The 14,593-nt window shown below is 39.5% G+C and overlaps 2 protein-coding genes across 2 annotated transcripts in view; one reads left to right on the forward strand and one right to left on the reverse strand.

Moving 5' to 3' along the window:
- The window catches only part of LOC148045616 (cytochrome P450 2K1-like), an 80,308-nt gene that overhangs the window by 33,937 nt on the left and 31,778 nt on the right, over positions 1-14,593 (forward strand). The gene's annotated exons all lie outside the window — the stretch shown is intronic.
- LOC148045617 (cytochrome P450 2K1-like) lies at positions 2,372-12,536 on the reverse strand. The gene is made up of 7 exons (XM_087715253.1): positions 12,491-12,536; positions 11,018-11,178; positions 10,574-10,747; positions 7,688-7,832; positions 5,612-5,796; positions 3,204-3,345; positions 2,372-3,019 (listed from the first exon to the last, which is right to left on the reverse strand). Exons 1-7 carry the CDS (start codon positions 12,534-12,536, stop codon positions 2,835-2,837), a joined length of 1,038 nt encoding a protein of 345 aa, XP_087571379.1. The 3' UTR covers positions 2,372-2,834.

Below are 14,593 nucleotides of genomic sequence, written 5' to 3' on the forward strand. Positions count from 1 at the left end.
CGGCAGTGGTGAGACCCCTCCTAAAGAAACCATCTCTGGATCCAGCTGTTCTTAATAACTATCGCCCAGTCTCCAACCTTCCCTTCCTTGGGAAGGTTGTTGAGAAGGTGGTGGCCTTCCAGCTCCAACGGTCCTTGGAGGAAGCAAACTATCTCGACCCCTTCCAGTCAGGCTTCAGACCCGGTTACAGCACAGAAACCGCTTTGGTCGCATTGACCGATGATCTCTGGAGAGCCAGAGATGGAGGACATTCCTCCATCCTGGTCCTCCTTGACCTCTCAGCGGCTTTCGATACCATCGACCATGGTATCCTTCTGCGACGACTGCGGGAGGTGGGAGTGGGAGGCACCGTGTTGCGGTGGTTCTCCTCCTACCTCTCGGACAGGTCGCAGTCGGTGTTAGTGGGGGGGCAGAGATCGTCCCCTAGGCCCCTAACATATGGGGTGCCTCAGGGCTCGGTCTTATCCCCCCTACTATTCAACATCTACATGAAACCGCTGGGAGAGATCATCCGCAGGCACGGGATCAGATACCATCAATATGCGGACGATACCCAGCTGTATCTGTCCGCCCCGTGCCAACTCAATGAAGCGGCAGACGTGATGAACCGAGGCCTTGAAGCCGTTATGGACTGGATGAGGGTTAACAAGCTTGTGCTCAACCCAGAAAAGACCGAGTGGCTGTTGTCCTTCCCTCCCAAAGATTCGATCAATATTCCATCACTCAGGCTGGGGGGTCAAATTCTATACCCCTCAGAGAGGGTTCGCAACTTGGGAGTCCTCCTGGATCCACAGCTATCGTTTGACCACCACTTGACGGCTGTGACCAGGGGGGCATTCGCCCAGGTTCGCCTGGTGCGCCAGTTGCGACCCTACCTGAATCGGGAGGCTCTCACAACAGTCACTCGGGCCCTTGTGACCTCTAGGCTGGAATACTGCAATGTGCTCTACATGGGGCTGCCCTTGAAGAGCATCCGGCGACTTCAGCTAGTACAGAACGCGGCCGCGCGAGTGATTGTGGGTGCACCTCGGTTCACCCACATAACACCTATCCTCCGCGAGCTGCGCTGGCTACCTGTCGATCTCCGGATGCGCTTCAAGGTGTTATTAGTCACCCATAAAGCCCTGCATGGTAGTGGATCTGGATACTTGAGAGACCGCCTTCTGCCAATTCCCTCCCTGCGACCAATAAGATCTCATAGATTAGGCCTCCTCCGTATTCCATCGGCCAACCAGTGCCGGCTGGCAACTACAAGGAGGAGGGCCTTCTCAGTAGTAGCCCCGACCCTTTGGAACGAGCTCCCCGTGGAGATTCGTACCCTCTCCACCGTCCAGGCCTTCTGCACAGCCCTTAAGAACTGGCTAGCCCATCAGGCCTGGGGACAAGGATAGCCGCCCCTCCCGAATGATGAATGTATGTTGCTTACTATTTTATTATATGTTTCTATGTCAATGTCTGTATTCCCCCTCCCTGATTTTATGTGAGCCGCCCTGAGTCCCCTCAGGGAAAAGGGCGGCCTACAAATATTAATAAAATCTCTAAAAAAAAAATCTCTATATAGTCTTTTGATTGGAAGACCAGCTGTCAATATTCCAGATTAGAAATGAAAGGGGAGAGTTGTTTGAGGCCCTTCAGGAGGCATGTTTTTGACAAGAGGAAGCTATGAGGTTATTATTTTGGGCTGGGAGATCATCATCAGAAATTATAGTCTCCTCTGAAGAGGGTTTGCATCATATAACTCCTGCATCAGCTATGGGGTATGGGGTTCTTGTTCAGAATGGGTAGGTGGGTTCCTACCATTTCGTACCGGTTTGGCCGAACAAGTAGTCACTTGGCGGCCCGGGTTGCTGGAACCAGCAGCAACCCAGGCCTGTCATACCCCAAAACCAGCTCTCACAGCAGCGCCACAGGAGCTGCCATCTTGTTTTTTGCTTCTGCGCATGCACAGAGCAATTTTAGTTGTACTGTGCATGCCCTGTTGGGCAAAGAGATGTTAGTTCATGCTGCATTCCGCACTGTGTCATTGGTTTTGGGAAGAGCCCCTCCCCCACCATACCCTGATTTCCTCAGAATTCAATTTGTGATGGATGCATTAGTTGGAACCTGACAGAGCTGTTGCTGAAGGCCCCATGGCTGATGTAAAATATTATTTTATTGGTTGTTGAAGAAATAATAGAAATGACAAATAGGTTATAAAGCAAATATATAAATTTACAATTAGGACTATTGCAAAAAAACAAAAAAATGAGATTGCTTTTTTAAAAAGTAATTAAAATACTCAAAGTAAAAGAAACAAACATTTCTAAACAGAAACAGAAAGGAGAGTAAAAGCCAAAGGAAACAAATGGCCCCAAAAGAAAAATTCAGTAATAATGATTCAAAGCACTTTGCTTTTCATGATTTCCCACTGTTCTTCCCTATCAGAACCTATATTGCACATGTCTATAAATTATTGCTATTCATCTTTTGGGCAACACGTGAAACCTAAACAATAGATAGCTTGGTCCAGTGGTTAAGACACCAGCCCAGAAAACAGGAGATTGTGAATTCAGGTCCAACTTTAGCAATGAATTCCAGCTGGGTGACTTTGGGCTAATCACCAGGAGACTGAGAGTTCTAGCTTGTCAGTCTCCCTTCTTAACCCAAAGAGCTTTGGGAAAATAAAGGTAGGACAACTTCCTTATTTGTAAAAATAATAAAGGTGGAATTCCAATAAAATAAATGTAACGAATATAATGTAATATAGCATCAGGTTGTCAGATTTTGATTTTCTGTCATAGTAAAGCTATTTAAAACCTGAGAAAACAGCTTATTATGAGTTTTTTTCTGTCAGATCAGGATAACACAGCACAGGTCTTGTAAGGCACGGGAGGGGTCGTAAGTCCAAGAACAGGAGTCAGGTCCAGATCATCTTTAGATGTTCCTGAAGGCGGCTGGAAGGTAAATCTCTGGAGGAGGTTGGTAAAGAAAAGGAAGAGCTCCATTTTGGCAAGGTCCTCACCAGCACATACTCTCTGACCTGGAAGAAAGCATCGATGGCAAAAAGGGTTTTTTTTTTTTTTTGGCTTCTTAAATTATTTTACATGGCTTTCCATAGTTGCATTGCCTCAAAGGAATGATTATAATCTTAAAAAAAAATCTTCCTAACTATTCTGTTGCACTGAAATTCTTTCCAGCTTTTCACATATACAGAGTGATGTTACCTGCAGAGAAAGGCATGAATGCATCCCTCTTCACAAATTTTCCTTCAGAGTCAAGAAAATGCTCAGGATAGAATTCATGAGGTTTCTCCCACTGGGATTCATCATGGAGCACAGAGGTCAGCAATGGAACAATGTACATGCCCTAAACATTGAAATTATATAAAGAAGAGAATTTTTCATTTAACACATTAATGTAGAAATTATTACAATGAAATTTATGCCATTGTTTTAAAGGTAAAACAATTGACAACAACATTATAGTCTCAAATAAAAATAACATCCTGAAAAAGACATTCATCTGAATAATCAAAAGTCTACCCAATAATGACAGTAATTTATTCCCTCTCACTGTCTTTTGTAACATCATTCCATATTTTAATATATTTTCTAAAACAACATGCAATTCCTATTGATCAGTGTGACCCCTAGATATTTAATCTTAGTCTCTCCTTTTTTATCCTTTATTCTATTTTATTGTGAACATCTTTGTCTTCTTTTGATTAATTTTAAAACCAGCTAATATGCCCAAATGCTTCAGTTTCTTCATTAGATGTTCTGTACTATTCTGGTATTCCTGTATTATCAAAACTAGTAATATGTGCTTTCTGGCATGTATAAATAGATTTAATCCCTCCAAGAGAATTATCCCGAAAGGCCATATCTTCCACAACTCTGAAGATAAAATCCCAGTTCAAATTATCAAAGGCTTTCTCAGCATCCAAAAGGATCACAGCTACTTGTTTCTTATTTGGTATTAGGCATACTCCGTTATATCCAAACAGTTCTTATATTGTCCCTTAGTTGTCCTCTATGTAGGAATCCACATATATCATCATGAATAAAATGCCATAAGATCTGAAGTTAAATCTTATTCTTCCTTTGGTAATAAGGCAAATTCATCAAATTCTTTAATGGCAATAAGAATTGATCTTCAAAACATAAATTGTGATAGAAATACCATAGTCCTTTTGGCTCTGGTGCCTGGACTTTTTAAATTTTCTTTATAGCCTCCAATGCTTGGAAGGTTATTATTATGGGACTGTTCATTATTTGTTTCTGAGCTTATGTGAGTTTTTGTAAATCCTATTTCTTTAGGTATTCATCAATATTTGCCAATAATTCTTCTTGCCTTTCATGTAAGTGTAAATAAAATCATGAAAGCATTTATTTATGCTAACCTTATCTATCAAAGTTGTGTTGTCATCCTGTATCCTTAATAGAGTTTTCTTTCTGCTTTCTTTTTATAAACCAACAGTTTTCTGACTTTTTAGAAAACTCAGAATTTTTCTGCTTCACATATTTTTATTTAGTTGCTATTCCTCTCACAGTTGAACATAGATAGTTGTTATAAAAACTTAATTTGATGTAAAATACCGGTAATGGAGTCTGTTGGGGTTTTCTGTAATTCATCCTTTTAACATTTTTCTTCTAATCTACTGTGCATTTTTCTTGTGAATTGTAGTGAACAAAATACCCTCAGCTATACCCTTGCTGTTGTAACAATCTTCACCTCCATATTTTTTATCCAAAAACCTCATTTCGGGTTTTTTTTATGGTACTCCCCAATCCATTTGTTTTGAAGTATTGCTTCAATTAGTCTCCATCTAAAAAAAATGCTTTTGTTTTAACTGTTGAATTAATAGAAAAGATCCACATAATCTATCTTTTTGGCCCTTGGAAATCCATATGAGATGAAATCTTGAAAAGGATTTATGTCTTTGTGAAAGAGAGTATATCCTCTTGAATTTCCATTCTTTTGTCTGCAAGAATCTTTCAGTGCCAAATTCTTCTATCAAATAAAAGCAATGATAATTTGCCCTGATTAGGTTAATTGCTTTGACAGAGTCCCGAAGGTGCTTTCTTTTGAAAAGCAACTGAACTTTCTTGTTTTGCTACAAAACTTCTTCAATTCTGATTGAATGGTGGAGAAATACTAGTTCAAGAAGGTTTAAGGAAAAAAAAACAGCAAATAGATTATCAGCTACCTACAACAGAGTCTGAAAAACAATAAATATGAAGTTCCAATGTCCTGGACTTCCTACCCAGTATGGTCAGTATGATCACATAGCTATATTTTGGCAACCAGCCCACATTTATTGTTGTTTGCAGCCTCCCATATCATATGACTGCAATTTATGTTTTTGCTAGAAACCAATATTTACTTTTTGTTGCTGGCTAAAAAGTGATACAGTGAATACTAGGCTCACTTAATGACCACAGTGTTCACTTTATGATCCCAATGTTTGCTTAATGAGTGCCACAAAAAAGTTCATAATATTGGGCATATAAAGTGGGCACATGGTGACCCACTTTATATCCATCATGATTTATGATTGAAATTTTGAGCTCAATTATGGTCATAAATTAAGATTGGAACATTAACAATGGGATTATTTCACAGCAATCACCTTGGGGATGAAGAAGCCTTTGATAGTTACGTCCATGGTTGTTGCATGGGGCAAATTGGTTGGAACAATGTCAGCAAACCTTTGAACTTCGTGAATTACAGCATTGGTGTAAGGCATTTTGAATCGGTCTTCTGTCCTTGGCTGACGAACCCCAATCTCTTTTGCGATTTCTTCTTGGACCTTCCCTGGGAAAGTAGAATCACATCACGATGATTCCATAATTTCCATTTTGCTTTAAATGGGAGTTTATGCAAAAATTCCAAAGTACATTTATAGTACAGATCTGAAGATAATCATTTGTGATCTATGCTTGTAATTTTTCTTTCGGTACTATTTTTCCCTTTTATTCACCATATATCTTATTCTATGACTATGCCTGTGCAGAAAAAGTCTTATTTATATTGATTATTTATATTTTAAGGTATAGAGATTATGAAATGATTATTGAGATATAAGAAATCAATTAAGGGAATTTTGTCCTTCTTGAAATGTATAAATCTTAGCAGAAAAAACTGATTACAGATAAACAGAGTTGGAAGGGACCTTATAGGTCATCTAGTCCAACCCCCTAATCAAACAGGAGAGCCTACACAATTTCTGACAAATGGTAGACCAATCTCTTCTTGAAAGTCTCAAGTGATGAAGCTCCCATGACTTTCGAAGGTAAGCTGTTCCATTGGTTGATTGTTCTCACTGTCAGAAAGTTCCTCCTTATTTCTAGGTTGAATCTCTCTCTCCTTGGTCAGTTTCCATCCACTATTCATTGTCTGGCCTTCAGGTGCTTTGAAATATAGCTGGACCCTCTCCTCTCTCTGTGTCAGCCCCTCAAATATTGGAAGACTGCTGTCATGTTTCCCCCGGTCCTTCTCTTCACTAGACTAGCCATGCCCAGTTCCTGTAACCGTTCTTCATATGTTTTAGTCATATGAGAAATCATCCTGGTTTCTCTCCTCTGCACTTTTTCTAGAGTCTCAACATCTTTTTTATAGCGTGGTGTCCAAAACTGGATGCAGTACTCTAGGTTTGATCTTACTAGGTTTTATAGAGTGGTATTAGTCCCTCACTTGATCTTGATTGTATCCTTCTGTTAATTTAGGATAGATTTGACTTTTTGGCTGCCACTGCACACTGCTGGCTCATATTTAGCTCATTGTCCACAAACATTGCAAGATCTCTTTCACAGTGACTGCAATTAAGCCTGGTTTCAGCAAGTTTATATGCGTATATTTTGATTTTTCTTACCTAAGTGTAGGACTTTACTTTCCTCTACATTGAATTTCATATTGTTAGATAGGGCCCAGTGTTCAAGATCCATCTGGATCTTGAGCCTATCTTCTAGGATGTTCGCTATTCTGGCCAGCTTAGCATTGTCTGCAAATTTGGTAAGTTCCTCTTGTAGTCCCTCATCTAAGTCGTTTTTTAAATATTGAAGTCTTAGCTCTCTTCAGTCTTAGCTCATATTCAGCAATAATGAGAGGTGATAGGAGCATGACACACATTCTGTGACTGATACATCTTCCAGAAATCCCTGAAAGTACATGTGTGAACCCTTCATATGGTGACATCTTATAATCACTCTCCATCACATTAATTCCTTCAAATATAAATAGATGGGGCAACTCATTCTTGCTTCTTATTCTGCCCCCCCCCATGTTAGAAAGGTAAAGGTTCCCCCTGCACATGTGTGCTAGTTGTTTCTGACTCTAGGGGGAGGTGCTCATCTCTGTTTCAAAGTCGAAGAGCCGGCGCTCTCTGAAGACATCTCCATTGTCATGTGGCCAGCATAACTAAACACCAAAGATGCACGGGACACTGTTACCTTCCCACCAAAGGTGGTTCCTATTTTTCTACTGGTATTTTTACATGCTTTCAGACTGCTGGGTTGGCAGAAGCTGGGACAAGTAACCGGAGCTCACTCCATTGCGGGGTGATCGGAATTTGAACCACTCAACTGCCGACGTTTCTGATTGACAAGCTCAGCGTCTTAGCTACTGAGCCACCACATCTCATCCCCCATGTTATTTGGCAGGTAATTTTATACTTGTATTGAAAATCAATCAAATAAAAACTGCTTACTTTGAACCTCTGGATACTTCATCATTAGGAGTAAGGTCCAGTACAAAGTGTTTGAAGTTGTATCCATGCCGGCAATAAATAGGTTATCCACAACACTTATAAGATTATCCTTATGGAAATAGCTATTTGTTGACTTCTTATTCTCCTGAAGAGTATAAAGAAAAGATATCAAGGACATTCAATGTATGCCTATAATCTACATACATGAACAGATGTTACAGTGGCCTCCAAATTTCCAGTATCAGGAGATTGCAAGAGTTGTAGTTCACAAAAACTGGAACTGTGTTTAGCTTATCTGTAATAAATATTAGGATGAATATCTACAGTGGGCTATCAAACTATATATTAATAGTGACCAAGTCTTGCAAGGCAATGGGATGGGAATGCGAGAAGAAGATGGTTGTGAGGGCAGCTGCTTTTTCACCAGTTGGAGGACTTTTCAGTGGCCTGCGGCCAGCTGCCAGCCTCTTTGAGAGCCAGTATGCAAAGAGGTGGCACAAGCCAGCGGAGACTGGGAGGGCGGAGTGACCAGCGGCAGGGAGACTGGTTTGGGGGTGTGCCCAGATGGCCATTGTTATCAATTTGCCAGACTGTGCAAAATGTCTGCCACAGCTTCAGGCAAACTGGTGCGAACTGGCTGAATATCACCTCTTGTCAGATGACTGTGAGAGTTTTATTTCACAAAAACTGGAGGACAGTGTATTGCTTATTTGTAAGGATTATTATTTATAATGAGGGGGGAAATGCTATCAATATATTTACAGCAATTTATTGAGCATGATTAAATCTAGACTCGAGATTTCTGCTTATAGAAAGCCTTATTAAACAAACAAAAGCGAAATATAAGCATCCTGAATATGTCACGTATATACCTTCTTCAAATAGCCTTTAACTTATGACCATTCCTTGCAACAGCATTTCAAGTTAAAATGATAGGAATCAAATTGTGTTGCAACCAATTCTTGGAGTTCCCACAATTACATGATCCTGCTTTGGGTGTTGGCAGCCATCTAGCACTTACTATAGTTCAGTGACTGTGATTACGTGTGTGCCTTTTGCAATCTTCCTTGCTGTTTCCTCCATAAAGATAGGGGGGGCAGCAGAGATTTTCTGGGGTAAGTCTCTCCACTTGCCCCTCTGCACAACACCACACTCCTTCCCAAGCCTCGACTGCCCCCTCCCTTGCAACCTTGAGCACCTCACAATCCCATGGACACCCTCAGTCTCTCCCCATCTGGCAGCAATCACTCCTGGGATGGCAACTTCCTGTTGGTTTCTCCCCTGGTTTTGGCTGTAGGAAGCCCTAGGCAGTTGTGAAGAAGTCCTCTACTAACAACCATTGCAGTTCAGTTAACAATGGCAATTGGAAATGCATGGATTTCCATCACTAAGCAATTCGGTTGTGCTTTACAACCATTGCTCGTTAACAGAAATTCCAGGCTGAATTGTTGTCATAAATCAAGGATTATCTGTATTGAGTTGCAGACTATAGTGGAGTGGCTTGCAAAGTAAATTTTAAATCGGAGATTATATTTTTAGATCCTGTATGCAGCAAAACTGACCTTTGGTTGTGTTTGGGGCATGCTGGCTAAAATGAATGGCAGGTTTTGTGTTCTATGATTAGCAGGGAGCCTTAACACTTATATCCTGCCAGAAAGAATTATGCCAAGATCTTGATTGACCAAAAAGATGATGGATACTAGGGTTTATGGACACATCTGTTTATGGCATTTTTATTTTGTAGGCATTTCTTAAAACTTGTGATAATGAGAAACATATGGTAAAGACTATGAATTACTAAATGAATTGAAATAAATAAAAATTTAAATGTTTCCTGTTTTGGAATTTAAGAGAAAATGGGAAAGGAACTTGATCTAAATGAAGACAGCTTGATCTTGTAGATTGGCATTTATCAATGTATGCAGGGGTATTAAAATTAGGATTAATTGCCACAGAACGAGCAGAAATATATATCAGAATACATGAACTCAGGACATCCTTCTACCATGGCTGTGTATGGAAGCGCATAGACTGAGTAACTGTTGCACGTTGATTTTCAGTGAATGGTGACAATGGAAGAACCAGGAATGAGTATGGAGAAAAATTGTGATTAACTTTCCCCACCTCTCTCTATCACTTCTTCTCAATGCTTAGTCAATGCTTTCTTTCATGAAGAGTGATCTAATTTTAAGTCACATGAAGAAGAAACATTTCAGATTTCAGAGCTCACCTTCACTTTTCCATGGATTTTCGTACTAAAGGTAATCCTTGACTAATGACCATAATTAGACATTGAGAAAAGTGGCTGTTAAGCGAGACCCGGATGTGATAGCTTCACTCAACTGCTAAAAAAAAAACAAAAGTGTTACTTTTTACAGGGAAAAATTCTAGTTATTGTAGTAGCTTTAACAGTTATGCAAGGAATAAAGACATAACACAAGGAATGAATCTGTTGGCCATCAAGAATGCTGCAAGAAATCTTGCTAAGAGAAACCTTTCAAGAATTCAGGAAGAGGTGGAGCTACCAAAGAATGAGAAATCTTATATCTTGGAGGGGGTCTTTAATGTTGTTTCATTTTTTTTTTAAACATGATCACCTTTTTAACCAGCCTTAGCTGTTTAATAGTGTCTTGGTTGGTGTAGGTTATTAATTTTTATTATTTTTGTTTCAAGTTTATATCCCTACAGAACCTGAGAATGAGATTACACAAATTCCAAACTATACTCAAGCCTTGCTTTCACTCCAGGAAACTGTTTTCCTGGACATTTCTAAAGCAAGGATTTTCCCCAGCTGCATGTATTGTTGTACCAGCCAGAATATTTTTAAAACATGTGAAAGAAAAAACATCAGCTACAATTCCTTGCATACTTGAAATGCTTTATTACCTTTTTCTGCCGAACAAGAAATGCATCAATAAATGTCCTCTGATTATTTTCATCAAACTGTTTGAGATTTTCAAGGAATGTGGCCTGTATGAACTCATGATACTCTTTTCGGTTTTTCATTATTTTTTTGGGACCATCCAAAAGGAATCCCAACTTGGGAAACACATTATATATCTGAAACAGTATAGAATAATAAGAGAGGTAGCAAATTAACAGAGTGGAATACTATGAATATATTTTATGGTAGACATCTCAAAGCATTTTTATCCAAATAGGTTTGTTCCATAGTCTTCAAAATCATCATCATTATCAACAATTATGAAATATGTGGGTGCTAAATATATGATAAATCAAGTTTTCTAATTAATTAAGAACCAAATCTCACAAATTAAATCTTAATAAACTGTAGGGTTGAAGTTTATTTCATATGAAAGATTACATTACCAACACCGAAGGGGTTCCTACAAGGTGTAAACTTTCTTCAATTAATTCCAGTAGCCTTAGCAGTGTTGCATCTTCATATTCAAATCTCTTGCCAAGTAAAAAAGAAACTATGATATTGGCAGCTGCAGCTTTCAAAATTCTTGCTGGGTCAAATGGTTTTCCTGGTCATGAGCAATAAATTAAAACAGAATTGTGAAAGAATCCCCGAATTAAACCTGTTCTTCATGACCTTAAGATTGGGGATAAAATTGCTTATAAATAGCATTTATCATAGAAACTACACTCTGCATAGAAGATAGCAAGAGAACACAGGTTTATGAGCTAAAATTTACTGTCAGCAAAGTCAAAGAATAATTCTGTGAACCATCCTTTAAAAACCAGAAGTAATTACACATCAATGTAGTACTAGAGTCAAGCATCATTTGGAGTGAGAAGCAGTTACATTTCTTATGACAGGTAAAATGGGGCAGCAGCATTCTAGTCCCTGTGTTCAATCCCAGTTCTTCACATTTGAGAGGAATCTAACTTTTATCTACAATTTGTTTCTACTGTTACTTGAAAAAAAATTAAACTGTTACAATAAGATGTTTTAAGGACCTAACTTCCCACCCATCATTACAAAAGTGTGTTAACAGAGAGCCCTGTAATCCGAAACAGAGAATGCTGGGTCATAAGAATAAGCTGAAATTGTCAACGGAACTAATAGACTAATAGAACTAAGTTGATCGGCTGATTGAAGGCTGATTTATTGTAACTTCCTGATAGACTTTACCCTGGTTTGCTTGTCTCTTTCCTTTGATCTATTTTCTAGCTCTGAATAACTTTCATTTTCCATAAGAAAATCACAGTGTGTTCCTGGATAATGAAAATGTTTTCACTTGATTTACATTTTTATTGGACATTCATTACAGGGATTTTGTATTTTATTACTTTGCAAAAAGTGTGGAGCTTGTTTTTTAATCTTTCTTTTAATTTTGGATCAAAATATCCAGAAAATACTTTCTCTGCTTCTCTATTTTCTTATTCCGATGGATATTAATTTTGTGCATGTTTCCTGTGTTTAAAGAATTCTCTTATCTACCATTGCTAAATTACATAGGACAAAGTGCCCAAACCGGAAGACATGTGATCGTGCACCAGAGCCCTGGAAACCCAATGACCAGCTGGCCAGCATGCATGCATGCCTTGGAAACATGATGACCAGTTGGCCAGAGCACATGCTCATGTTGGAAGCCTAATGGCCAGCTGGCTGAACTGGGGTGATGGTGTGCATGCCCACAGAGAAGGCTTGGCATACTATCTCTGGCATGCGTGTCATAGGTTCACCATCATGGTCATAGGGTAACTCTAGGCAGCTTACAGGGACATACAGAGTTAAAACATAAACAGTTAAAATTAGACATTAAAACCAAGAACATATGGGGAGGGGGGGCAAAGTGGGGAGGGGGAAGGAGGGATCAGTCAACCACCTACTTATGGACCCTACAGACTTAGAACTCTCTGAGTTGACTGCCTCCATGATGTTCAAGCCTACAAGAGCAGAAAACTGAGTGGATAAATAGATAAATTAGTCTTCCTTGAGAGGATTGAAGAAGATTGAGGAATGGATTTATCACATTTAACTGGAAACCAATTTCATCTGGATTTTTGGGGGAAGATAGATCAACTTTGGATATTGAACATTATATTTATCCAGACAATTATTGATAAGAGGTGGTATTAAGAAGGAAAAATGGATATTTGATCTAGGATGAATCAATGCTAACTGTTGGAATGATTTGGAATAGGTAAGAAGCCGTGGTAAATTTTCTACAAGTTGATTACAATAAAAGTTTGTTAACAGAGGATTTTGAAACTTTAATCTTGCTTTTTTAATATTATTATCATTCTTGTGGAAGGAGCCAGACAGGGCTCAAAAGGTGGGTCAGATGTGTCATCAGTCTAGAGTACCTTTGTGGCCACAAAAGTCCAGTGCACCTTGAATTCCATTGAGTCTTGTCTATTGCCAATTGTCTATTGCCAATTTGCCTTCACCATTAATAATTCAGATTCTTGAAGAAAACCTATGTTTTCGATAAACCTTTATATTTACTCGAAGGGCTCTGACCTGTGATTTTCCTGTCTTTGACATTAATGTGAACTACTAGTCATAGCTTCAGAGCCCAGAACTGCAGCAAGAGTGGACAAGTCGGCTGTACACTCTCTCAGCAGGTGGCAAGATGGCATGTAAGACCAAATGTGCAATTTTTCACCAACTGATTCAACAAGTTCACATCCTGTCTCCACCAGGTCTTCCAAAACAACTACAGACACCTGCCTCACCTGTCCTTTCCTAGGAGGAGTCATAATTTACTTAAAAGCTGTCATTAATGTGATAGAATAGGAAAATAATTGCTTACCATTTAACTTGTGAAACAACTCAGATAAAGCAACTGGTTTCCTAATTGATGGAGAAATTGAAATTGGAGGTATAATTTTATACATTGATAAACCAGGAGTTTAATTTTATTGGTATGCAAGGGCAGATCTGCAAATCAACCAAGTGGTTCATATATCACATTTGGCCATACGGTGTTTTGTTTGGCTTCTGGGAAGCCAACCAATAGTGGTGTCTTCAACAAAGGGGAGAGTAAAAATCATTCAGTAATTTACTCTGTTCTTAGCTAGATTTCAGTTGCTTCCTTTCTGTGATTGATTATAGTTGTAATAATCATTATATGTCCAGTGCTGACACCCATCCTCCATGTTCCTGATCTGGGTCTGCCAGGACTTGCAGGTGGCAGCCACAGCATGGGGTTCAAATGTCATCATTTGTTTCATCAGCAGGTCAGAAAGGAGTCATCTGGGCCAACAGCCTCAGAAAGAGGAGCCCCAACCTAAGGTGATGAAGAGTCCCACCAATGGGGAGGCCTTGGAGGAGGAAAATGCCAAAGATGACCCAATGGTGAGTGCACCCATCCATCCCTTTGCCTTCCAAGCCAACCTCCAAGTACCCGAAACGGGGTTGGAAGGGGAAGTTGAATAGGGTGACCAGATGTCCCGCATCTGGCAGGACAGGCATGCCTTTTCATAATTTTTCCCGCGTCCCGGGCCGTTTTATATTAAAAATATAAAATTTTTGTCTTTGAAGACTGTTTTATTTCGTTTTCATTTTCATTTTATACAATCACTTATATACTGTGCAATTAAGATTCCACCATAGAGAACCAACATAACACTTCAACCTTCCATACACCCTTTCTTCTCCCCCTCCAACTTTCATTTCTCCCCTCCAACATTCCCCTCTTCTACTTCCCCTCCCCCTCAAACATTCCTTTCTCCCCTTCCCTCCATCTCACCCTCCTTACATTCCCCTCTCACTCCCTCTCTACTCCTCCCTCTTCTTTCCCTCTACTCCTCACTTCGGTGTACTTCTACTATTAATCTATTCAATTTGTATTTTATACTAAAATTGAAAGAAAAGAAAAAAAAGAAAAGAAAAGGAAAAGAAAAAAAAGAAAAAGGAGCAACAGTATACAAGTGCGTTCTTGTTGTTTTGGAAATTGAAACTATATTTCCCCCCTCCCCCCTCCCCCC

This window comes from Thamnophis sirtalis, unplaced genomic scaffold, assembly GCF_051295495.1.
Source record: "Thamnophis sirtalis isolate CommonGarterSnake01/CBP01778 unplaced genomic scaffold, rThaSir2_p1.2 scaffold_5, whole genome shotgun sequence".
In the NCBI taxonomy this organism is placed as follows: Eukaryota; Metazoa; Chordata; class Lepidosauria; order Squamata; family Natricidae; genus Thamnophis; species Thamnophis sirtalis.

Excerpts from the sequence above, each read along its gene's own strand:
- LOC148045617 (XM_087715253.1), bottom strand. The coding sequence starts at position 12,536 with ATGGAGGCAGTCAACTCAGAGAGTTCTAAGTCTGTAGGGTCCATAA. Across the intron at positions 7,833-10,573 it reads TTCTTGTTCGGCAGAAAAAG|GAGAATAAGAAGTCAACAAA; the intron begins GTAATAAAGCAT and ends TATACTCTTCAG. Across the intron at positions 3,346-5,611 it reads AAGGCTTCTTCATCCCCAAG|GGCATGTACATTGTTCCATT; the intron begins GTGATTGCTGTG and ends TTCAATGTTTAG.